The sequence below is a fragment of the Carica papaya genome, chromosome 1 (assembly GCF_054855325.1).
Source record: "Carica papaya isolate Zhongbai chromosome 1, ASM5485532v1, whole genome shotgun sequence".
NCBI classification, from domain to species: Eukaryota; Viridiplantae; Streptophyta; class Magnoliopsida; order Brassicales; family Caricaceae; genus Carica; species Carica papaya.
In genome coordinates, this window is record NC_142309.1 from 28,531,144 (window position 1) to 28,555,834 (window position 24,691).

At 35.6% G+C, this 24,691-nt stretch overlaps 1 protein-coding gene across 2 annotated transcripts; it reads left to right on the forward strand.

Annotated features, from left to right (window-relative positions):
• Nucleotides 1-1,097: 1,097 nt before the first annotated feature.
• On the forward strand, nt 1,098-23,580 carry LOC110813519 (ubinuclein-1-like). 2 transcript variants are annotated; one of them, XM_088208521.1, is made up of 13 exons: nt 1,098-1,582; nt 2,084-2,170; nt 2,315-2,407; nt 2,545-2,621; nt 4,483-5,089; nt 5,628-5,727; nt 5,828-5,940; nt 6,088-6,174; nt 6,522-6,647; nt 20,857-20,994; nt 21,099-21,146; nt 21,315-21,416; nt 22,669-23,580. In XM_088208521.1, exons 1-13 carry the CDS (start codon nt 1,343-1,345, stop codon nt 23,128-23,130), a joined length of 2,280 nt encoding a protein of 759 aa, XP_088064647.1. In that variant the 5' UTR covers nt 1,098-1,342; the 3' UTR covers nt 23,131-23,580. The 2 variants fall into 2 exon arrangements, with proteins under 2 accessions (XP_088064647.1, XP_088064650.1); XM_088208524.1 differs by having other exon boundaries at nt 6,091-6,174.
• Nucleotides 23,581-24,691: the final 1,111 nt, after the last annotated feature.

Below are 24,691 nucleotides of genomic sequence, written 5' to 3' on the forward strand. Positions count from 1 at the left end.
CCAAGACAACTATGTTAACAAATTTAGACAGCCAATGTTCGGGGTTGGTTTTGAGGATGATCCAGACCGAATAAGGTTAGTTTTGGATGGTTTTGCAGTAATGAGTTGAGCCACTGGGGTTTAAGCTTGGAAGAGAATCAGACTGTTGCTTCCGTTAAGAAAATCATTTGAATACAAGGACTTAGGAGTATTTACATTATTTAATACAAAAAAGTATTTTATACAATCAAATTATTTTAGACGTCAATTGAATATGGTAAAATATTTTGATAATTTAGTGACAAAACGATATGAAAATACTTTGTATAGATAAAATTGTTAAATTTACAGTATAAATATAAATAGGACAGCATAAAACATTACATTCTCTTTATTTATTTTTTCTTAAGTTACAGTACTGGATGTTGTGCCTGTGGTAATCGTACTAATACTGGTTTTGATGGTTATTTTGCATGGTTAAAGATTTTAGAGCGTAAATTTTTTACATTTTCGTGTGTAGGTATGAATCATCTATTTACTTATAGCAATATGAATTACTAGAACCATATCCATACTACAAATTTCTTATTAGGGGGTTAAAAAAGATGTAAGCATATTTACATTATAATTATCTATAAAGTAATTGATGTTAGAGAAAACCAAAACACCCCTAGTGGTTGGCTACTTGGCATAAAAAAGTTTTCCAAATTCATGAATGGCCTAAAATTGTATTACTGATGGGTTATTATTGCATCACACAAAATTTCATTTGTGGACCGTCATAAATCATTTGAAATATATATATGAGAAATATTACTATATGTCATTTTGTCACATACTACCTTGGTTTTATTACGTTGTATTAATTTATTCTACCCAGGGATTGCTTATCCCGTTGAATTTGAGAAAAGCCTAAATTCCCCAAGCCGACTAAAGAAACGAGGAGGAGAAGCCCATCCGTCCCAAAGTATTGACAAACTCTTTTGGGTCAAGGCTACTGAAAAGTCAAAGAAAGCAATCTGGGCCGACCCGACTCTTATCCCCTTCGACCCCCTGCGGTTCGTCTCCCACTTTTTCTGGAAAAGAACAGACAACTAAATAAGAAAATTTTAATCCAGAAAAAGATTTTATCTTTGAAAAGATAAAACAAATTATAGAAACCCTGTTAACAAAAAGTGAAAAAGAACAAGAAAAAGAAACGTTTCTCTATCCCGCGCAACCTCTGACAAATTCGTTCCGTTGCGGTTCTCTCAAATGCAGTTCCCTGTTCTCGGTCTCGATTGATTCCCCAATCTTCCCATCTCGATTTTGATAGCCCTAGGCCCTAGGCGACTGGCCCTGGCTGACCCGACTCGAACTACCGATGGAAGAGGAAAAAAGTACCAGCGCCGGCGGCGTTGGCGGCGGCGAACCGTCGAAGGTCTTGCCGAAGTTGGTTACAGCGGGTGACCGGCAATTATTCACTGTTGAACTTCGACCAGAGCAGACCACGTATGTCTCCTGGAGGAAGCTCACAAAAGACGCTAACAAGGTAAATGGATCTACCTCCGTGCCCGAGCCGCCTCCCAACGCGCACCCTAACCTCGAGTCTCGCCTCGCTCCCGTAAGTACTCCTCTAAATCAGTATACTTGTATGTCATTATGGGCAGGTGTATGAATAGGTGCGGACACTGTTTTGGTTTTATGGAAGTAATTGTAGTTTGATTGGCATTCTATAGCCCTAATTAGGTTTATATGATCGTTTTCTTTAGTTTTTTTTTTACAAAAAAATGATTTTGATCAGTTTTGTTCCGTCGTTCGCTGAGGAACATTGGAGAGTTTGAGTTTAATTATTTTGGAGATGACTGTTAATCAATATTATTTATTTTGTTAGTTTTGTACTTGGGATATTACAACAGACTTATGATCATAAAAGGAACGTTAATTGGCTGACTGAGTTTTTTTAAAGAGCTGATATTGAATGGATAAACGTGCTTGTTGACTGCTTACGTACAAGTATGATCATTGATGCTCCGCAATTGCCAGTATTTTTTGCTTTTTTTACTAACTGAGTTCTTTAAATTACATTGTGTTGAGTGGTTAATGCTTGCTTGCCCATAATCAGGGACATCCATCTGAAATGGTTGTGAAAGACGAACCTCCTGCTAATCGTTTCAGTGCAGTTATTGAGAAGATTGAACGTCTTTACATGGTATATTGTGCTTTGCTTCACATTCATGTTCTCAATCGTTACTAGCAAGCACAGGCAACTCTTTCGACTTTTATTTTGGACATGCGCATGTTAACATATAGTGTCTGGACTAAGATATGCTAACGATAGAATACTTCTTCTCAGGGTAAAGATAGTAGTGACGAGGAAGAATTGGATAATGCTCCTGATGATGATCAGTACGACACAGAAGATTCTTTTATTGACGATGCCGAGCTGGTTATTACATACATATTTTTTTTGTTTTTAAATTTTCTGCATGCTGTTACCTCTGAGGTTGCATTCAAAAGTTTTATTCTGGCTTGGAGATCATCGCTTTTTCATTTCATGATGTTCCTTTGTTATCCTTTGTGCAGGATGAATATTTTGAAGTTGATAATTCTGCAGTAAAACATGAAGGGTTTTTTGTCAATAGAGGAAAATTGGAGCGGATGTGAGTTACTATACGTTCTAATAGTTCATTTTGCTGCACAAATTACTTCCTTTTATTACATATCCGCTTCTTTCTACTTGCTTCTATTTATAACTTATCAATTTGTAGCTTTTATGTCATAGGACCATTAACCTATGACAAGTTAGGTCAACTGATTTTTTAATCTCTAATATGAATTTGAAGACCTCAAAATGAAATGTCTTGCATTTGGTGCTTTCCTTTCGCTGGTATTTTAATACTTCAGAGGTTACAGGGAACTACAGAATCGTACTATTAGGACATAGGGCACTACTTTTCATTCAAAAAAAAAAAACCTATTAGGACATAGGGGAACTAAGGTTTACGATTGCATCTAGGCTGGCAATAAATTTGTTAGTGATAATATTTAAGGGAAATAGTTGATGACTTGAGGAAGACTTGGTGATGTATCTGAGCATACTTGAAATGCAGAATCTAATGAACATATGAAGGAGTTGTCCTCCTGCAGGGTTTTCATCATATCCTGACACGTAAAGCTTCCTCAATCAGAGTAATTTTCAACCTTTCAGCTCTTAAATGACAGATCTCTTGATAAAATAAATAGTGATGTTGTAATCAGCCTGTTAGACATTTCTAAGCAGATGCTGTTTACAGTTAATCTTGGTGCGTTGTTTCATAACTCTTCTATTTCTGCCCTGCCAGATTTCCTGTAGTTGAGAATATTTGACCCTGTATTTTTTGCGATCAAGTTATACAGCCATGCTAAAGCTTGTTAAGTTGGACAATTTCAGAAAATGTAGGATTTGAAGAAGAGATTTATGGGGATATTGGTTGAGTTAGTTATGCAAAGGCTTCGTTTGAGGGGAAAAATTGTTTTTTTTTTCTGAAGAATATATTTGTAGGGGAAATCCTTTGAGTAGGCTATACAAACGCATGGTTTGATGACGAAAAACTCCGAAGAAAGGTTACGTAGCTTATTCACTGAATTTTGAGATGGCCACAGCTTAAGGGGTTTAAGCCTGATTTTATTTTGTAACTATTAGGATCTGTTGTAAACAAATTCTTGATCGGGATTGGCAAAAGTGTGAGAAAAGGCAAATGCCTTTGAGTACTAAATGAGGCAATATGCTTCCACCTAACTTGGGATGTTTGTGCGACTTAGAGCAGTTACTGCCATTCTTGCGATTTTGGCTTGATAAGGTTAACTTTTTGTTTGTGGGAAGTGGTAAAGTTCCTAATATAGATCTAGTTTTCAATTCTTTCAATATATATATATGTAGATCAAGGATTCATTTAGTGAAAATGAGGTTTCAAGGCACATTATTAGGTAGCTATAGCAGGCAAGGAGGTGGTAGAAACTTTAGATGATGAAAGGTAGAGGGAGAGAGAAAGAGAGAAAGAAGCAACCACAAAATGGCGAGATCTCTGAAGAACTCATAATGAAGTAAAAAGCCTCAGATATCCAGTTTAAAATTTCATTGAAGTGAGTTTCCTTTGAAAATTCCTGAGAACAGATACCTCGTTTGGGTTTTAGAACTCCTTGTGCAACAAAGGGCTAGGTGATTTTTGCTTGGGGGTTATGGTTTAGACTGCTAAAAGCCAGCTGTCAGGGTCTGACATAGAGCTATTCCTTCATCTTCTTTCTTGATTCGTTGAGTCAGGAAGGGTTCTGATAAATATAGACTGGGGAATTGTCTGTTTAGGTTTCAGAACTAAGTGTTCGATCATGTTGAGATTGTTGTTGTTTATTATTTCGATAACAACTGCAGCAATTTTCTTTCTGAAAATATTCTTCTATCTGATTAGATTAAAGACTTATCTTCCATTGCATGACAAACCTTTTTTTTCTGTTAATCTCATGTTTTTTTTTTTTTTTTTCCAGAAATGAACCTCCTATAATACCTAATCAGCAACCCAAAAAAAGGCGAAGAAAAGATTTGACTAAAGCTCATGATGAGACTGATGATGCTCGCACATCAAATAAACAATTAAAAGTAGCTAAGATGGAAGTAGATAAGACAGCCCCAGTGCTCGGGAAGGTCTCTACTAATCCTGCCCAGAATTTGGCTATGGTGAGCGAATACGGGGATGTGAAGGTTCAGAATCAATTAAATGTTTCTGGAATTTCTTCCAAGAAGAAATCTACTGATGTTAAAATGATGCTGGATCCTTCTTCATCTTCGAAAGTTTCAAACGGCAATACTTCTTTATCTGTAGCAGATGCAAGAAATACTGAAAAGCTGAAGACTGGAGTCTCCCAGCCAAAGAATGTCCTCAGTAACAAGTCAAAAGATGCAAACACATCATCTGATGCGGTTCATCAAAAATATGTTGATAAAAGTGCATATCCACAACCGAACCTTCAGACTGGGAGACAATCAAATCATGTTGATGAATGGGAAGCATCAGTTCGGCAGAAAGAAAAGAGTGGTGCACGTGAACTGCCAGATGTTAATGCTTCTGAGGGCAGATACCCTATGCAAACAATTGTATGTGTTCTTTTTCCTAATATGCATATTTTCCCTTCCTGACAAAATACATATATATATATATGTATATATATATTTTCCTTTCCTCCCGAATACTCACAAAACATAGGAAGGAATATGAGCTCACATGTGGATATATATATATATATATGTATATATGTGTGTATATATATATATGCAATCTCCATTTTCTTTGAGAATTATGATATTTCAAATGTTAGAGAGAGATTTAAAAAAAAAAAGCTCCAGCAATTTTCTATTTTAGAGAAAGAATTATTGTTATTGGAGCCTTGTTTGCTGTTGGCAAAGGTCCTCCAGACGGATATGTTCAGTCTATGCCATCGAGGAAAGAAAGCTTGAAGGATTCTTGTCCTTAGGGTGATCCATTTTTCCTTTAATTTTACTACTGAATTAAATATAATGTAGTTTGATTTTGTTAATGCAATAAATTATTTGTCTCTGCAAGTCCTTGAACACCATAACTTTGTTGCTTTTATTATTATTATTTATTATTTATTCGATGTTTAATATTATGCAGAAAACCTCACATACACACAAAAGGGATGGTTCTAGTGTTAAAGCCAAGAGTTCAATGCTTGAACGAGCTATTAGGGAGCTAGAGAGGATGGTTGTTGAGTGTAAGTTGTGAAACTCTTTTGACATTTCTTTTTCTTTATTAATATCAGGGGGGGCTCCTTTCAGAAAATAAAAGTATGTTTTTTCCTTAAAACACTGCAGCAAGGCCACCTTCTGGTACAGAAAATCAAGAGGCAGATATTTCATGTCAGGCAGTTAAGAGGAGATTGCCAAGAGAAATAAAACTGAAACTTGCTAAAGTTGCTAGAATAGCGGTAAAGAAATCAGTTAACATTACTGCATATTCCTTGGTTATATGCTGTAGAAAAAAATTATTATGTTTGAATTCAAGGTTATTGAAATTTAAAAGTATAAACTTGAAGCTCCAAAGTATACATATGTTACTTTTGCATTATGTGCAGCAGGCAAGCCAAGGGAAAGTATCGAAGGAATTACTCAGTAGACTAATGAGTATTCTTGGCCACTTAATACAGCTCAGAACACTTAAGGTATCCCCGGGCTCCTTGATGTTTGAAATGGTTCTATAATTACTAGCTTTTTATTTTAGGCATATTGAGATGGTGACAATCTTCATAGAAATGTTTGGTTTGTCAGTTTGAAAGCAAATGAAGTTTGCATTGGACAGCAGTTTGTTGATGAATAATGAGGTCCTTATTTAGGAAAAAGCAAATTAAGTGTTGTGCTCTCTTAGAAATCCTTTATTCTTGTTTCTTCTTTTCAGTTATATGATCTGACTCTTGATAAATCCTTGCTTCGTTTCTTCACAAAAATTTTTACATGATTACTCTTGTTGGCGCAATATTGAAGTAACGTTTATTTTCTCATTTTGTCACAGAGAAACCTGAAAATTATGATTAATACGGGTCTGTCAATTAAGCAAGAGAAGGATGACAAATTTCAACAAATAAAGAAGGAAGTTGTTGAGATGATACAGGCACGAGGACCATCTATAGAGTCCAAGGTACTTTTCTTTCTCTCTTCTGGTTGGGCCCTGTTGAGAGTTTTGACATATAGATCTTTAGTTTGATGGGGGAAAGAAGATCCCATTTTCTCTTTTATCTTTTCTTGGCAGTATGCATATTTTGGCTTACTGGGTATGATTTTTATTTCTCATGGTGTCTTCATGTAAAATTTATTGCCTTTTCTCTCAGCTAAAATGAATGAACTTTTTAATATGATATGCTTTCATCTTTTCCTTAATGTTTTATTCCTTACACTTTGAAACTGTTAAAATTCCTGTTTTATTCTGTGATCCCTGATTAGGGAAGTGACTTGTTAGTAAAAAGAATTTGACTAGCATATTATTGGTTATGCTAAAAGAGTAAACTGAAAAATATTGTTTTTAGTACTTTATCTAAGAATATAATCTAAATAAATAGAATATTGACTATAACAGAGCTTATCTAGACTGGCTATAATAAAACTTATCTATTTAGGGCATTAACTATATACAAAAAGACCATATAGAAAATAACTTATTATTCCCTAATAGGCTTTTTAATAAATATTCCACCATGCTGTGTAAAATTGAGACCTACAGACCATCTTCCCAAACAAGCTAAACCAACTGCTACTACTCCAACTAAGAAAGAATTGAACAAGGAATCAATCAAACAAATGATAAGCTCGAGCAACAACAAGGTATCAAACAAGCTTTATCTCGAAAAAAAAAAAAGATATCAAACTGCTATGACTCCAACTAAGAAAGAATTGAACAAGGACTCAATCTTTGTAATAAGGACTCAATCTGCTATGAATTGAACAAGGTACCATGTAACATGAACAATGGGAAACCTTCCACAACCAGTAATTGCAATCCTTGGAAGAACTTATCACCAACTTCAAACAAACATCTAGTGGAAAGTTTTCTTTTATTAAGGCAGCAACAAGCCTTTGTGCCCATTGAGCCACAAGTTCTAATGGTTCCCAAGTTTTGTGGGCATTAAGTCTCTCTTTCCCAAATGCTCTTAGATTCCAACAAATTTTTTTTGTGAGACAACTTGCTTTCAATCCCTCCCTCTAGGCCCCAGCAAAAACTTTCGGGTTTGCAACAATCTCTTTTCGGACAAGTAGTCCTAACTCCCTCTAGCAAAAGCTCTAGGGTCACAACAAGGTTTTTTAGGGAATTACTCCTTACTTTCCTAGTAGCATTAACAATTACAGTCTTCTTTGTACAATAAGTGGTCCTCAATCTTTTATTTAAAAAAAAAAAAACAGTCCTCAATCTTTGCTTCCTCGAGTTTACAAGCTCTAAGGTTAACAAAAATTTGTTTTGAAACAAAAGTATGTAAAATTGCTATAGGCACCAAAGAAGGTGCCACCCATTTACAAGAAATTTACGAGATAGTCATCCTAAGACTGAAATTTCTAACAGACTCGGAAATAACTGAAGGTTGACCCGATAACAAAAATCCAAGGGTCTTAACCCATCTATTTTTCAAAACATCAAAATCCCTTGTACTATCAATACTAACAAAAGCTATTCTATTCCTTTCTTTTCAAACAGTCCACAAGATAGTGAGGGGAACCATCTCGTTGCACAGATAACTATTTTCCATAGCCTTCCAAGCCAACAGCTCCTCCCTAATCAAGCCAGGAATTATCCATCTCAAACCCAGAAACCTGAAGACCGAATACCACTGATCACTAACCACAGGACACCCAATCAATAAATGGTAGCAGTTTTCTTCAGCCATCTTGCACATATAGCATCTATTGACCAAGTGTTGAACCCTCCTTTTGAGATCATCAACGGTAAGAATGCAGCCTCTACACGCTTCCCGGGCAAAATTTGAAATTCTAGGGGGCACCTTGGATGTCCAAATCTGTTTGTGAAGGAAGATGACATTATCCTTATCCGCTCTGGTTAAGTGACAGTACCACAATTTCTCCGAGAAAGATCCCTTCTTGGAAAGACCCCATTTTGGCCAATTTTTCTCCTCAGATAAGAAACCTTGGCCAGCTTGCATAATACCCCTTCATATTCATTTATACGCCTTCATATCTACTTTTTTGCCTGTCTAAAATGAAGCTGAATAATGATAAAGACAAAAAGGTTGGAAGCTGGATGAGAAGAAAGGTTTTTCAATGAAATCGTTGTACAGCTTTCTTTCTAGGAGTGAAAACAGTGGCAACAAGACAGCACCATATAAGCAAATATGCCTCCTCCTAGAATGGCTTTTTTTTTTGCTTGGGAGGCGACAAATGAATGTATATTGACTATTGACATGCTAAAAAGGAAGAGTAACACTTTCGTTAATAGATGCTACTTATGCCAAGCTGATGAGGAAACCTGCAACCATTTATTATTGATTTGCCCAATGACATACAACATTTGGGCCTCTGTTTTTGGGCCATTAAGGTTAAATTGGGTTATGACTGACAATATGAGTAGTGAGTTGTGAGCGTGGGCGGATTTTTGTAAAAAGAAAGGACATTTGTTTCTTATCCCACTTACTATTTTTTGGGTGGTGAGGATGGAAAGAAATGCGTGAGTTTTTGAGGGTATAGAGATTAACTTTATAAACATTAGAAATAAATGGATTTACACTTTTGACTCTATTTCGTTGGGTCATGACATCAAAGATTGGGAAGACTTTGATATAGCCATGGATCATTTGGTTGACTTGTAACTATTTTGTATACGAGTGGCACCCCCTTGGTACCTCGTGCATAATAATACTTTATTTTTATTTCAAAAAAAAAATGTTCATTTATTTCCCAGTCATTGAGGTTTCTAGATACCACTATTTGCCATTCACCCTCAGCCTCATTTTTTTTTGTAAAGCAGTCAATAAGTCTAATCTCCTTATCCTGGACAATGGAAAAACTTTGTGGAAATTGTGTACATAACAGCCCCCCCCTCCAGCCAAGGAGCAAGCGAAAACCTAATGTCGCTCCCCTTACCCGCCTTCCACACAATGTGTTGCTGGAAAATACCTCTTTGGGCTTCAATATTCTTCCACATGCTTCTCCCATGTGATCTCAAGGCACCACCAGAAAACCAGCCCCTACAATCAGTCCCAAACTTCGCCGCAATAACTCATCTCCATAAGGCATCCTTCTCTAGCATAAATCTCCACAATTATTTCCCTTGCAACACTTTATTAAGCTCCACCAAGGATCTAATCCCTAAGCCTCCATTCTCCACGGATTTCTTTGCTTCGCTCCAAGCCACCAAATGGTACCTCTTATGGTCTCCCAAATCCCCCCAGAGGAATTTACATTGTAATGCTTCCAATTTTTTAGCAATGCTCACAGGAATAGTCAAGAGGGAAAGGTGGTATATAGGAAGGTTGTGCAAAGTGCATTTGATTAGAGTGAGCCTTCCCCCTTTTGAGAACAAATCTTTTTTCCATCTGGCCAAGCCGTGTTCCATTCAGCTCTTCATAGGATCCCAAAGAGATTTATATTTATATTTCGCACCCAACGATAACCCAAGGTACCTCAAAGGGAGGTTAGCCACCTTGCAGCCCATCACCTTAGCAGATCTCGCACTATCCTTCTGCGAATCCAATTGGACATTTCGCAGAATTTATGCTTAAACCCGACACAGCTTGGAACCCATCAACAGACATCTCAGATGCAATAAGGCCTGTTTATTTGGGTCACAAACAATGAGGACATCGTCCGTAAATAATAGATGTGTTACTTCTTCTTTCATCTCCCCATTTCCAACCAAAAGACCCCTGAATAGATTAATCTCCCTAGCCATCAGCTAGATTAATCTTATTGAGGCCCTCCATTACTACAATAAACAAAAGAGGTGATAAGGGATCACCTTGCCACAACCCTCTAGATCCATGGAAAAAGGATGAAGGCGGGTTGATTATCACAACAAAAGAAGGGGTAGAAACACACCATTCGACCCACTTTCTCCCTAACATGTAGTCCACAAACTCCTAATTATAAGCCTTAGCCTATCAAGTTTGCAAAGAATGTCATCCCTCTTAGAACTTACAACCTCATCCACCACCTCATTAGCAATCAAAACTGCATGTAAGGTTTGTCTATTACCCACAAAGGCCTGTTGACACTCAGCAATAATCTTGTCCAGGACTCTTGCCATTCTTCTAGCAAGGACTTTGGTAATTAGCTTGTAAATACACCCAACAAGATTAATTTGTCTAAATTCCTTAATGCTTGATGTGCCATTCACCTTGGGAATTAGAACAATAAAGGGTCTTGACAAATCTTCCAGTGGTATAAAATTCTGCAAAAACTGCCATCACATCTTCCTTCAGCGTGTGCCAAAAATCCAGGAGAAAACCCATGTTAAAACCGTCCGGATCCTATGCTTTGTTTTTCCTACATGCCTTTAATCCCTGGAAGATCTCCTCCTCTGTAAATTCACTCTCAAGGTGCAATCTGAAATGATCGTCCAGATTGAGAAAATTGAGACCATTCAGGTTAGGTCTCCAACTTTCACTTTCTCTATAGACCCGTGCAAAATAATTCTTAGCCTCTTTTCTCAGATTGTCATTCCTTCAACTTCCTTACTATCAAACAGAAGTGTAGCCACATAGTTTTTCCTCCTGTGACGGCTAGCTAGGGAGTGAAAATATTTTGTATTTCTATCCCCCTCCTTTACCCACTTGGCTCTGAAGTTCTGTCTCCAATTAATCTCTTCCATATGCATTACCGCAGCTAGATCAACTTTTAGTTTCTCTCTTCTAACAACTGTCTCCTCATCAACACCCCCAACCTCCTCTACACTGTCAAGGCTCTCCAGCTCAGAAAGAATATCATGAGTTTGTGCCTCCATTAAAGCCTCCCACCAACCTCTGACCTTTGCTTTAAATTCAGTGATCTGCAGCCATTTATCCTCAAACCTAAATCGGCATGGACCACACTGAATACCCTCGGCTTCCAAAGCAGATGGGAAAGTGATCAGAAGTGGCTCTGTTCAGCCTTCTTTGACTTAGGTCGTTGGCAATGTCAAGGCAATCCTTGGAGACTAAAAATCGATCAATCCAAGAGCAGACCGGATCCACTCTCATATTGGACCAAGTCCATCTTCTGCCCACCAGAGGAAGGTTCAAAAGACCAAGTCTCTCAACCACATCTTTGAATTTCTCAGCCCACTTGGCCAAAAATTTGTCCCTATATCGCTCGCCCTTGTGCATAACCATATTAAAATCGTCCCTTACCACCCATGGACCCTGCCACTTCTGCACAAAAATTTTCTCCCTCATTTTTCCCTTAAGGTTAACAAAAATTTCTCACAACTTTTTCCCCCTCATTTTTCTAATAGCTAACCGTGCAGAATAATTTACAACAAAATTAAGTACATTGTAGAACCAACTCTATACTGATGCAACACCTTTCTTTTGTTATTCATTTCCAACGATTAGGTCTCCATCTCCATGCTCCAATACAAGCTTTATTGTAATCGCACTTATCACCTCTTTCAGACCTAGGCTCATATCTTAGCTGCTAAAAAGAGAGGAGGAAGAAGTTAAAAAGACATAACATAAAACAAAGAAGTTAAATAGAAATAACATAAAACCACTATAACTTCAAAAAATGGATTTCAAAATATTCTCAAATAAAAATTATTTCCATACACGTGACAAAGGACAAGAAAGAGCACCTCAAGTCGATAACAAATGTCGGAATCTTCCTCTGCATATGAATATTAATTGTGCGAGTTTCATGTGTTGGTGAGTGGCTATACGTGGAATCTCTTCTAGTTGTGGGAGTAGCGAGAGAGAGGTTGCCCAATGTCGACAATTTTGGACTTGGGTGGATTCATTGGAAAGGGACTCCTACCGATGCAATATGATTTTCTCTCACCTAAGTTTTTGTTTCAAACCTTTTTTAATGGGACTTTTATTTTCACTAGTTTCTTTTCAGCAAAGAGCATTAGCAGGGAGAAAAAGAGTCGAATGGAAGATAGTGATTTTTCTTTTCTTCTTTGTGATTGAAGATGACTAGTATGAAAGATGAAGAAAGAATGATATAATGTGCATTTTAAAGAATTGCACTCTTCGGGCAGGTTTGTGAAGTCTTTGAACACTACTTTCATTGCTCTTATATCAAAAAAGAATGGAGTTAAGGAATTCACAAACTATAGATCAATAAGTCTGGTGGGATGCATATACAAATTAATTACATAGGTGCTGGCTAGAAGATTATCAAAGGTGCTGGGTGAGATTATTGGAGAATGCCAACATGCATTTGTGGAAGGAAGACAAATTTTAGATGCTGTAATGGCGGCAGATGAAAGTGTTGATGACCTTTTAACTAATAAGAGAGAAGGTTTAGTGTGCAAATTGGATATGGAAAAAGCATACGATCATGTACACTGGACTTTTGTGGACTTCATGCTCAACAGAATGGGCTTCGGGTCAAAATGGAGAAAGTGGATGAAATCATGTATTACAATAGCTTCCTTTGTGGTTTTAATCAATGGTGGCCCCACAAATTTTTTTACGGCATCAAGAGAATTGAGACAAGGGGATCCTCTTTCTCCCCTCCTTTTCATAATTGTGCTGGAATCTCTCAATGGGCTACTGATTAGGGCGAATGAACGTTTGCTGTTGAGGGGTGTCTCGGTTGGTAGGGGCGATAACAGCACGGTGGTGACTCATTTGTTTTTCACTGATGATACTTTAATTTTTTGTAAATCTGATCTGAAAAATTTACTACATTTGAGATGCATCCTCCTATGTTTTCAAGCAGTTGGGCAATCTGAATTGGCTAGAATTGGAGGCAGCAGTGATGCTGGTTCTTTTGCTAGAATTTTGGGCTACAAAGAAGTAAAATTTCCTTGTAAGTATCTTGGTGTTCCGTTGGGGGCAAAATATAAGGACCTTACTATTTGGGGATCGATCATTAATATGTTTGAAAATAGGTTTGCGGGTTAGGAAAGAGGTTTTTTGTCAAAAGGTGGCAGATAGACTCTCATCAAGTGCACCTTGACCAATTTACCAATCTATTTTTTATCTACAATAACTAGAAAGGTGAAGGTGGCAAAAAAGGTTGGAAAGTATTCAATGCAAGTTTTTGTGGGGTGATGGTTTGGAGGAACGAAAATACCATTTAATCAATTGGGATGATATCAAATTACTGCTTGATTTTGGGTTTTTGGGGGCGCATTCTATGGTTAAATTGAATGAACCCCTTCAAGGTAAATGGCTATGGAGGTATTGGGGGGAAGAAAATCAACTATGGAGAAGGATTATTGAAGCTAGATGGGGTGAGCACTTGCACGGAAATAGTGATTGCCGAATTAAAATTCCTCACGGGCGTGGTCTGTGGAGGAAAATATTAATGTTGAGGAAACCCTTCCAGCAGTGTATAAAATGGAAAATTGGTAGAGGCAACCAAACTAATTTTTGGGAGGATGATTGGGTTGGTAATGAGTGTCTTAGGAGGAGATTCCTGAGAAGCTTTAATATTGCCCAATCGATTAAGATGACAGTTGGGGAGGCTTATAGAGTCATAAATGGTAATATTGTCTGGTGTATTAATGTAAAGTGGAATTTAAATGATTGGGAGATTGAAGAATTTGAAGATATACTGAAGTGTCTTGATGCACAGCAAATTTTTGACAGGGCTGATCAGGTTGTTTGGAAGCTGGAAAAGAATGGAAAATTTTCTGTTTCTTCTTATTACAGATATTTAAGTGACAAGGATGCTGAGAGCAGATTGGAATTTCTAGCAAAGCTAATCTGGAGGACAAAAATTCCACCCATAATTGCTTTTTTTGTGTGGGAGGCATGTTAGGACAGAATTTTAACTCTGGACAGATTGAAAAACATGGGCAGGATCATTGTTAACGGTTGCTACTGCTGTCTTAAGGCTGAGGAGACGTGTAACCACCTACTTTTATGGTGTCCTATTGCTTATAATTTATGGTGTAAGATTTATGGTTTATTAGGGATTAATCAGGTCATCTCGGGTTCGGTCAGGAAGGAGATTTGGGCTTGGGATGGTTTTTATCTAAAAAGAAAATCTATTGTTTCCTTCTCTATATGATTGTTGTAGATGTTCTCCAGAGGTTTTGATATAGGCGTGTCCGCGAGTTTTAGGTTCAGTTTTGGTGGTTACGAAATGTCCTATCTTCGGTTTGTGGATGCAGATGATACAATTCTTTTCCATTGTTATGCTCATGTGAAATCTATAATATGTTAAACAGCCTGCTCTCTTTTGAGGCTATCTTGGACTTGTGTATTAACCTCAAGAAAAGTGGTCTAGCAGGTAGTAATGTTGAGGATTAAGTTGTTGGGAGCTCTAGCTGATTCTGTTGGCTGCAAAATTCTAGAGTGGCCTTTCACTTATCTTAACATTTCTTTAGGGATAATCTTAAGGTTTTCTCATTCTGGGACCTTGTGCTGCTTAAAATCTCTAAGCGTCTTAATTGTTAGAACGCGGTCCTTCCCATTGAGTCATTCTTATTTATCCTTGTTTATTTAACATGCCCCTAAAACTAATTTACTATTTATCCCTGTTGAAAATACTAGAGGGTGGATGCGAGCATAGAGAGGGTGATGAGAAACTTTCTGTGGTTGGGTTCAAGTGAGAGTCCATGAGAGATTATTTAGTTGATTGAGAGAGGTGATGCATGTCTAAAGTTGATGGGGTCTTGGTTTGGGGATCTCTATTTTAAAAATTTGTTTCTTTTAACTAAATGCTTATGGTTGTTTTTTTTTTCAGTAATCTAACTCATTGTGGCATAGGGTTATTTAAGAGCAAGTTTGTAATGCATTAGAAAGGATGGGATTTCAAGATTAATGCTTCGACTACATATAAGAGCCCTTGAAAGGCTATTGCTACCCTTTATGCTTCTTTTACCCCTACTAAAATTCAGAGTGGATCTTTCCAAATTTCTTTTGGGAGGACCCTCGGCTTGATAATACCCCTTTACCTACTTGTCCCTTGTCTTTTCAGATTGTCCTGTAATCACCATCTCATGTCCTCTTTTTGGATAAATCTAATGGTTCTCATCCCTGGAATGTATTTCTTTAGAAACCTTAATGGTTGGAAAGCATCTGATGTCATCTCTTTAATCAAGCTTCTTGAGTCTGTAGCATTTTCTAATCTCCCTAACTACAGAATATGGTTTTTAGGGTCCTTGTAGGTTTCTTCGTGCAAGGCATGCCTTGGCCTTTGACTCATAATCCTGCCTCTCATACTGATGCTTTCCTCAAATGCTTATCGAAGGAACCCGCTCTCTACAAGGTTAAAGTTTATGTGTGAACTTCTTTATGTGTAGACTTAATATTAGTAATATGCTTAAAGCTTGTACACTGAATTTTGCTTTGCCTCTGGGTGTTTTTATGATGTGTTTAAAGCTGCTGAATGACATAATAATATTTCTCTATAGTGTGATGTGTCTTGGCGTCTGTGACATTGGATTTTTGATACTTCAGTTGTCTCTTGGGTTTCTCCTAGTTCAATCGATGATTTTTTCTATTTTGGTCTTTTGGGTATGAGAATAATGAAGGGGGTTCAAGCTCTTTGGTGTAGGATTCTTTTGCTGGGATGTGGTTGATTTAATTGGAGAGAAACATCAAAACTTTCAAGGAGCAGTTTCCCTCCTTTTTGAGTCTTTGGGATAAACTCTCTCTTGGCATATCTGTGGATTAAAGCACATGATTTCTTTTACGAATTATCTTTATCCATATTGTATAGAGGTTTGCTGGCTATTCCGTCATAAGATTTGTTGCTCTTTCTCATTTTTTTCTTTTCTTTCTCTCTACATTTTTTCTGAGGATATCTAATCCTTTCTATCCTGTGCTCCTTTCTTCTTCTTCATTAATAGATTTCTTTAGCTATAAAAAATTTGATTTAGCACAGTGGAGCAGAGTTTGTAAGGAGAAAAATTAAAGTAAAGAAAGAATAAATACAATCCACAATCACAGGGATTGGCAACAACCATAATTTCTACATAATTAGGCACTTGGTCCATTGAGAGAATATCAGTAGTTTTGTTCATAACCAATGTTAAATAATGATGAATCATTTGTATATTTGTAAGGTGTCTACATAGCCTGATATGAATAGACTACTTAAATAGGAAAATAGTAACGAAATAAGACTTCGAACTAAATAAAAAATAAAATTCCTAAACCAATAATACTATTCTTATAGTTCCTAAATGAGTTAAATACACTTACAAATTATAATTACATAAATATCTTCAAAGCTGAAGATCTAAAATCTTGGACTTGTCTTCCAAATAATTGAACTTATAACTTGATATCATCGTGAGAAAACAAGAAGCTTCGAAAATAAGGATTCTAAAGGAGTACGAACCTATTAAGCATGACAAAATCCATGAAAAGAAGAATTACCAAACTTTGCTTATGACTATTAAGAGCCAAAAAATTTTGTTGCAACCTCTTCAATGCAGGGCCTTTTTGTTCATAATAAAAATTAAAATATTACCTTGAAATCGAGCAACATCTTTCATTCTATTAAATTGAAAGATCTATCAATTAGGTGACTCGATTTATTCAATAGGAATCTCGACATCCTTTGAACTCTCCCCTGTTCTCCTCGTATTTCAACCCACTCTTATTAACTAGGCAATGGATGATAATAATATCCTCATATTCTATGGGAATAGGTCACTCCTGGTATATGGTGGTCACTTCATCACTGTAGTGATGCAGGGTGGACCTTTTATTGCTCTTATAACTCATGAGCAATTATTGAAGTTTAATGGCACATTTTCAACTACTAACTCATGAGGTGTTTAGGTTTTTCATTATCTCATTGATCATTGTATAGGAGAGGAGAGAGAGTAACTGTACTAACATGTAATCATTTGTTGTATAAGAGTGTTAATAATTGCTTCAATGTATGAGAGAACATTCTACAACAATTGTCTATTGAGATGTAAGTACTTCAAGAAGTGCTTGAAGATTTCTATAACTAATTTTTCACAATCAAGATCCAACATCACAAGATACAATCTAAGTGTTACAATCCTTTCATGGAAGAACATGAGTAATTTTCATGGATGTATCAAGTGGAATATATTAATTTATTCAAATGTTTGTCCCAATGTTAAAGGCCAAATGAAGCCTTAGATGAACCAATTTGGAAACTCAGTTGAAAGAGGTTTTTCGGTAAAATGCTACTATCTCCATTTAGTAAAGAATGGAAGAACCAGTGAAGTTCCTATGAAAGCTGATTTTGAAGATAAATACTTCACCTATTATTTCAAAAAAAAAAAAAGATAAATGCTTCACCTAGACCAGCCTTCTTTGGTTGAGAAGTGACAAGGGGATGTAAGTTAACCACAGATAATCTCATTGAAGGGGGGAAAGTGTGGTGAATGAATTGCCCCCGTTCTCTGGTGCTCTTTCTCTTATTGACTTTGGTCTATGGCCTTCAGTCTTTTGGGGGTTAACTGGGTAAGGACTGGTTTGGTAAAAGGGAAGATTTGGACATGGAGAGACATCTATGAGGATAAGCATTAGAATAAGAATTTAAGTATTATCCTTCTAGCTATCTTATTGGTTATTTGGAAGGGAAGAAATGAAAAGATTTTTGAGAGCATACAATATCCTTTTGATAGGATTAAGGATGTTTGGCTCCAGGCTCTAGGTTTTTTTATGAAGAGTCATCCATTTTATACTTATGAGGATTTAGGAGATCTGATTGATATTTTGATAGATTTAAAGCTTTGTATATGAGTTGCATTCCTTTGGTACCTATATATACTGTTTGTTACTATGAAGAAAAGTTTTGCATCTTTTAAGAGTTAAGAGTTCTTTGGCATGTGATTGACTGATCCTTTTAGCTAAGATTTTAAATGTAAAAGCAATAAACTTAAAGACCTTACTTGTGAGGAGTGTTTTATTCAAATATTGTATTTGCTCATATATGTAGTAACAAACTTAAAGTTTTACATTGATAATTTGAGTGGTTGAGAAGTTGATTAGCTATCATTGCTTTTGATAATGAACAAAGTGCATCCCTAAGTGACTTTGATGGTTCTTGCCATACCTTTGATAGACAATATTTAGCAAATATATGATCAATGTCCATAAACTATTGGTCAAGCTCATTATAGAAGGACAACGGGTTTTTTTTTTTTTTTTTTTCAAAATGAAAAGTGTGAAATGTGTATTTATACAGGCACCAAGGAGGTGTCGCCCATGTACAAAATTTACAAGTCAATTAGAATATTAAAAAAGTTCTCTGATCCTTCCTAGAATGCAGAGAATGACCCTTTAACAAAAAATCGAGGTCTAGAACCATCTATTTTTAAGAATATCAAAACTATCAACATTCTCAACTCCATTAGAAACCCTTCTATTCTTTTCCTTTCACACATCCAAAATATAGTTAACTGAATAATCTCTTTTTGTTTCCTGCGACCATTAATGTCCTTCCAAGCCCACAGTTCTTCCCTCAGTGAACATATCATCACCCAAAATATAGTTAACAGAAGGACGACATGTTATTGCTAAATGTGTACTAATTCTCTCTCCTGCCAAGTCAACTAAAAGGCTTAAATATTTTTTTATATCAAATAATTTTGATATCATTGAATGCACAAAATAACATTAGCTTGTCCAAACAGTCAGTTTGCTGGAAATGCGAGTATAGGTTGTTTGTCCAAACAAAGCTAAAAAAGTGGAAGAGCAGTCTGGAAAACCTTAAGAACCAATCAAGAGCCTATTAGAGGTGACTGAAGCAGAGTACTTAATCGGATTTGGTAGAACTGGTACTAGCCAAATAGAAAATTTCGACATATCCCAGTTGCAGGTGATGCATGCTTGAGATCCACATAGAGGTTTCTAGTGACCGTTGGATGCTGGGATTCCGACTACAACTTTATTTGGTGATGAGGTTATGGATTGGGTGTTGTATATTGTTGAAGTGTTCAAAAAAATGAGTTCCAACAAGGCAACGATGATTCAAGATTGTGGCTAATTCCTGTGGTATCTGAAGCTGAGACTTGGTGGGGCGACCAGCCAACATTTTCTGATGCGGATCTAAGAGGCATTGTCAACCACCTCCAGGTGGTGAAGGGAGTTGGACAAAGCTGATGGTGTCGGGTGTTTTTGTGTATCTGTCTCTTGCAAACTATCTTTTTTGGGTTTATGGGGTCGCCTGATATAGAGGTCTTTGGGATTTGATAATTATCAAAGTCAAATTTTACCTTAGGTACCATATGCCATAAAAATTAAAGAAAAAAAATGAAAAATCTAATCTTCAATCACATGGATTGACAAGAGCCACTATCACAGGGTTTTAAGGCATATAATTCTATTGGAGGAAATTAATAGTTTTTATTTTTAAGCAGTTTGTTAAATAGTGACAATAACCCATATACTTGTAAGATATTTAGATAGTATAATATGATTAGAATATTTAAAATAAAATAATCCATAGAACATTTAAAATAAAATAGTTACAAAACAGAAGTTGTAACTAGAAAAAACCAATAATAGACCTATTTTAGTAGTTCGTAAATAGGCAACATATTGTTAATAATGCATCAAGAATACAATAAAATGAATATCTTATCATTTATCTTTAAAATCAAATTAAATTAAAGTGAAAGATTCTTCTTAAATTAGTAGATTAGATAATATTGAAAAATGTCCATTCTCCAGTATTCAGATTCTGCATCAAAAATATGGAAGCGAGGAAAGGACTGAATTTGGACAAGAAACATAGAACAATTAGACTGGCCTTGTTTTTTGATAAAGAGAATTTGGTAAGTAAAAAGAAACTAAATTAACTTTTTTATTCTTATTCTTCTTAATCGTGGTTGGATAGGAAGTGTTGGGAAAAGTGCTGCTGAAAGAACTGTGGGATTTACTAAACTCTATCACCTAAATCCTATTGCTCTGGGACCATGCTAAAAAATATACTGGAAATATTGTTTTTGTTTGTATGATGAAGAAATAATACATTATTTATAGAGATACCTAGAAATAAGAAAACGAGAATGAACCTAACTAAATAGAACACTGACCATAACAAAACCTACCTATATAGGAAACTAGCCATGCAGAAAAAGACTACATGGAAAATAACTCACTATTATCAGATGTGCCATATAGGAAATGTTTGTATTCTCCTACGACTGTAAATCTTATTTTTCTTTCTTATGGTGCTTGGCATCTCACTGGCAGAAGTTTGATTTTTTTCCTGAATTTATAAAGTGTATATATCTCTCTCATATTTATGTTCTTCAGGGATTTGAGCAGCAAGCTGGAGCTTCAGATGATTTTCAAGAAGTTGGTTCTGAAGAGAAAGCACCCCTTAAAAAGAAAGTTAGCATGGACGCTGCAATGGAGGATAAGATCTGTGATCTCTATGATCTTTATGTTGATGTACTAACAGATACTTCCAATTTCTTATAGTGAAAATTTTCTACTTGTTGCATGTTTTTTTCTCACTACACCGAATTCTTTGTTCTATATTGTTTAATTTTTAGGGGCTGGATGATGATGCTGGTCCACAAATTAGAAAGCTATATGTAGAGGTTGGGCAACTCCCTCTTGTTTCTTTTCATAATTATATTTCAAACTATATGTTTGATTACTCCTGTGCTTTGCAACTAAATAATTGATCCAACATTATACATAGATTAACATTCCAAAATTCTTCCGTGAAGCTTTGCTTACGTTTTAGAATCCGATCTGTGATTCAGCTTGCAGAATTGTGGCCAAATGGTTTAATGGACAACCATGGGATTAAACGTGCCATTTGTCGAGCAAAGGAAAGACGGAGGGCTCTTTATATGAGACATAAGGTATTTGAATCACTCGGTTCTTCTCATCGTTGCATTCTGTAATTCTGTTAACGTTGATGAAATTTTCCAAATTTAGAAGTGCACTTCTAAAGTTGAATGTTTCCAAAGAGTTATTTATTAGAGAAGGCATAATAAATAATCTACTAAGGTGACACCCGCTTGGTGCCTACAAGTTTTTTACTACATATGGAAAAAAGAATAAAGCAAAAGCTAAAGATGGTACTTGGCCTTTTAGGATTTGTGCAGTTTCTTGCACAATATTTTATAGTTTAGGTTCAGATGAAATATATAATTCACTCTTAGATAAATTCCATGTTAACTATTTGACATTTATGGTTTCCTCTGTTGTTAAGGATCTTCTCTGTTCTATAGATTAACCTTTATGTATGGGATTGTATATTAAGGGCTGTTTGGTGACTTTCTGTATGTGGGAAAACGACTTTCAATGAAGTAACTTCCAGGTAAAGTGACTTTGTTGAATGTTTGGAACACTTAACGGTAGAAAAAATAATGTCAATATAGAATATTATATTATGTATGATTAAGTATGTTATAAAATTAGTAATAAATCTTGAAATAAAAAAGAAATTATATAGAAAAGAAAAAATAATTATCCAAATTACTTAAACAATAATATTTACTTAAGATTTTTTAATAATTTTAAATTAGTTATTTTATTCATTTATTCAATATAACTATTAGTTTTAAATCATGATAATTTAATTTTTAAAATAAGAATTATAAAAAAAAAACATAATAAATAAAAGTTATTAATAATTAGTTACTATTATATATTTATTTTTAAAATTTTAGTTAATGAATTAGTGCAATATATAATTAATAAATACGTTTATTAAACATATCATCCACCTCCAACAACATAAATCATACTTCAGAGGTAAATACTTTCAACTCTTTTGTCAACAGCCAAATTCTAGTTCTAAAAATGCCCCTCTACATTTGAAGTTTGATAATTTCTGCTTTCTAACGGTAAATATATAACAAAAACCTTAATCGAAGGAATAGTTCACAGATATCATGACCACTTTGCAAATTTTTCTCCAGACATGGGAAAATATCAGTGCGCTCTTTATATGACTCTTTTTGTCATAATGTGGCCCAACCTATGAATTACTAGGATTACTTGGTCTGATGGTCATGGTGACTGTCCGATGAGATGCATCACTTGCATTAAAAATTTAATTTATGTTTACTGTATGGTTTTGTTTTAATCATCCATCTGCTTTAAAAGGATCAAGAGAATATCAAGAGGAAAAAGATGTTGACACCACGGTTGGAGGATGCTGCTCGAGCTGAGGGTAGTTCAATTGTTCAGCAACAACTTCGAGAGAAGGTGTTGACAGATACGGGTAGTCATAGTTCATCATCAGCTAACAAGACAGTTTCCAGTACAACATCAAATGCTGTCCAGATGCCCAGTCCTTCAACAAATGGTCCTAATTTGGATAGGTCGAAACAAGAGAAGCTGAAAGGAACCTCAAGCAATCCCGTAGACGAGGCCAAGATGGCAGATGGTGTATTGATGAAGAAAAAGGTAAAGAGGAAGCCAGAATTGGAGTTGGAAGAATCTCATTTCCGTCCAGCGAAATTGACTGCCCAATCAGGGGAAGAAATGCACAAGCCCATGAAGCAGGATGCACCTTTTCCACAAAGATCAAATCTTCAGTTGACTGCTTTCAATCCATCAAGCTGACATAATCTAATTCACTTCAAGGAAGCTTACACCACAATATTATCTGTGTAGCTCAGGTCTTTCTTCTCCCTTCCTTCCATTCATTCTGGTTGACTGATGGCTACTATATCAGTTTACCAGTTTTGTAATTACACACGATAAGGGGGTGCTTCTTCGAGAAAATTTTAGGAAATGGGAGAGCAGAAGGCTGTAATATTCTCGTGCAAGGTTTATGCATGAGTTGAAGGTGGAAGTTTGTATTTTCTTTTTCTATTTCACCTCGTGAATCATCATTACATATGCTTCTCCCTTGATGGTGTTGTAGCTGCGTCAGTGGAAGTGATGTTTTTGGTCGGGCAGCAAAAAAGATAGGAACATAAATGGTTTGGTTTGAGCTTGGTGTCGTTAACACCATTTTAACTGAAATCTCCATAGTCATCTAGCTATTTTACATCTGCCATCATTGAGTTATTATTATGGAGTTTGTTGTGCCGGCATAGTCTGCTTCTCGCGGGTGCTATTATATTATTCTATCTTGTGATGCATCTCTGATTCACTGCAAGTGAGTTTAAAGAAGAGAGAACAGTGGTTAATTCGGGCTGCGCAGAGAAAAAAATTATGTTTGAGGGTGCAATGGGTTTGATGTTTCGCAAAATGTATCTTACTTGATTCGTTTATGTACATTTTATTGGTTCTCTGTCTTACCGGTTCTCCTTCACTCCATTCCTTCATGGTTGCAGCTTTTCTACATTTGCTCTCTCTCGCTCTCTCTCTCCCTCCTTTTGAATGATGCATTTGGCAGCAACTATAATTTCCGTTATAATGTTTGAATAATTTGTCAAGTAAAATTACTTTTAATTCAAAGTTGTTTGGTAAAAATAACAGCAAAAAAAGTTATTTTTAAAAATTGTAAAAACTGAGTATTTACTTGAAATAATTGTTGATATTAAAATTGTTAAAAGAACATAAAAAGATGATAAATCAAAATAAAAGTACATTCAGCAAAATTTTTATATGATAATATTAAATATATTAAAAAAATAAAATTTAATTTATCAACACTCACCTTTTTAGATTCAAGGCTCACTCTATGGGTTGATTCATGCATAAAAAATTGTTAGTCGAGAGTTTGATTAAGCCTGACGCATCTCTTAAAAGATAACGTATGCGTCCTAAAATGAGTTCAACGAGGACAAAGAATTCGTATGGAACAAAAGAGTAAAAACTTATTTAATTCTGATTTCTAATACAAATACAAATTATCAAAGTGTGATCTGTCAATCATTTAGACATTTCAAATTTCAGGTATCAAAAAAGTTACCACAAGAATAACTAGTTTGTGGCAATCCATCATTCATAGGAATATTATTTTTTGGTTTTTCAACATCGACTCTTTCTATCATCGTAAAACAAATTTTATCGAAATAGTAGATTGTTCACACATCAATAGAAAATGTAAATTGTATTTATACCATTAATAGAGAAGTTAATTTTATCCTAATAATATTCATCTTATAATTATAATTCAACCTAATATGCAACGAATATTTATTCACACAATTGATAATTGTGTTTAGTTGAA

Bases quoted from the DNA above. Each gene is read 5' to 3' on its own strand.
- LOC110813519 (XM_088208521.1), top strand. From the start codon at position 1,343: ATGGAAGAGGAAAAAAGTACCAGCGCCGGCGGCGTTGGCGGCGGCGAA. The intron at 1,583-2,083 runs GTAAGTACTCCT...GCCCATAATCAG, and splicing joins TCGAGTCTCGCCTCGCTCCC to GGACATCCATCTGAAATGGT. The intron at 2,171-2,314 runs GTATATTGTGCT...ACTTCTTCTCAG, and splicing joins AGATTGAACGTCTTTACATG to GGTAAAGATAGTAGTGACGA.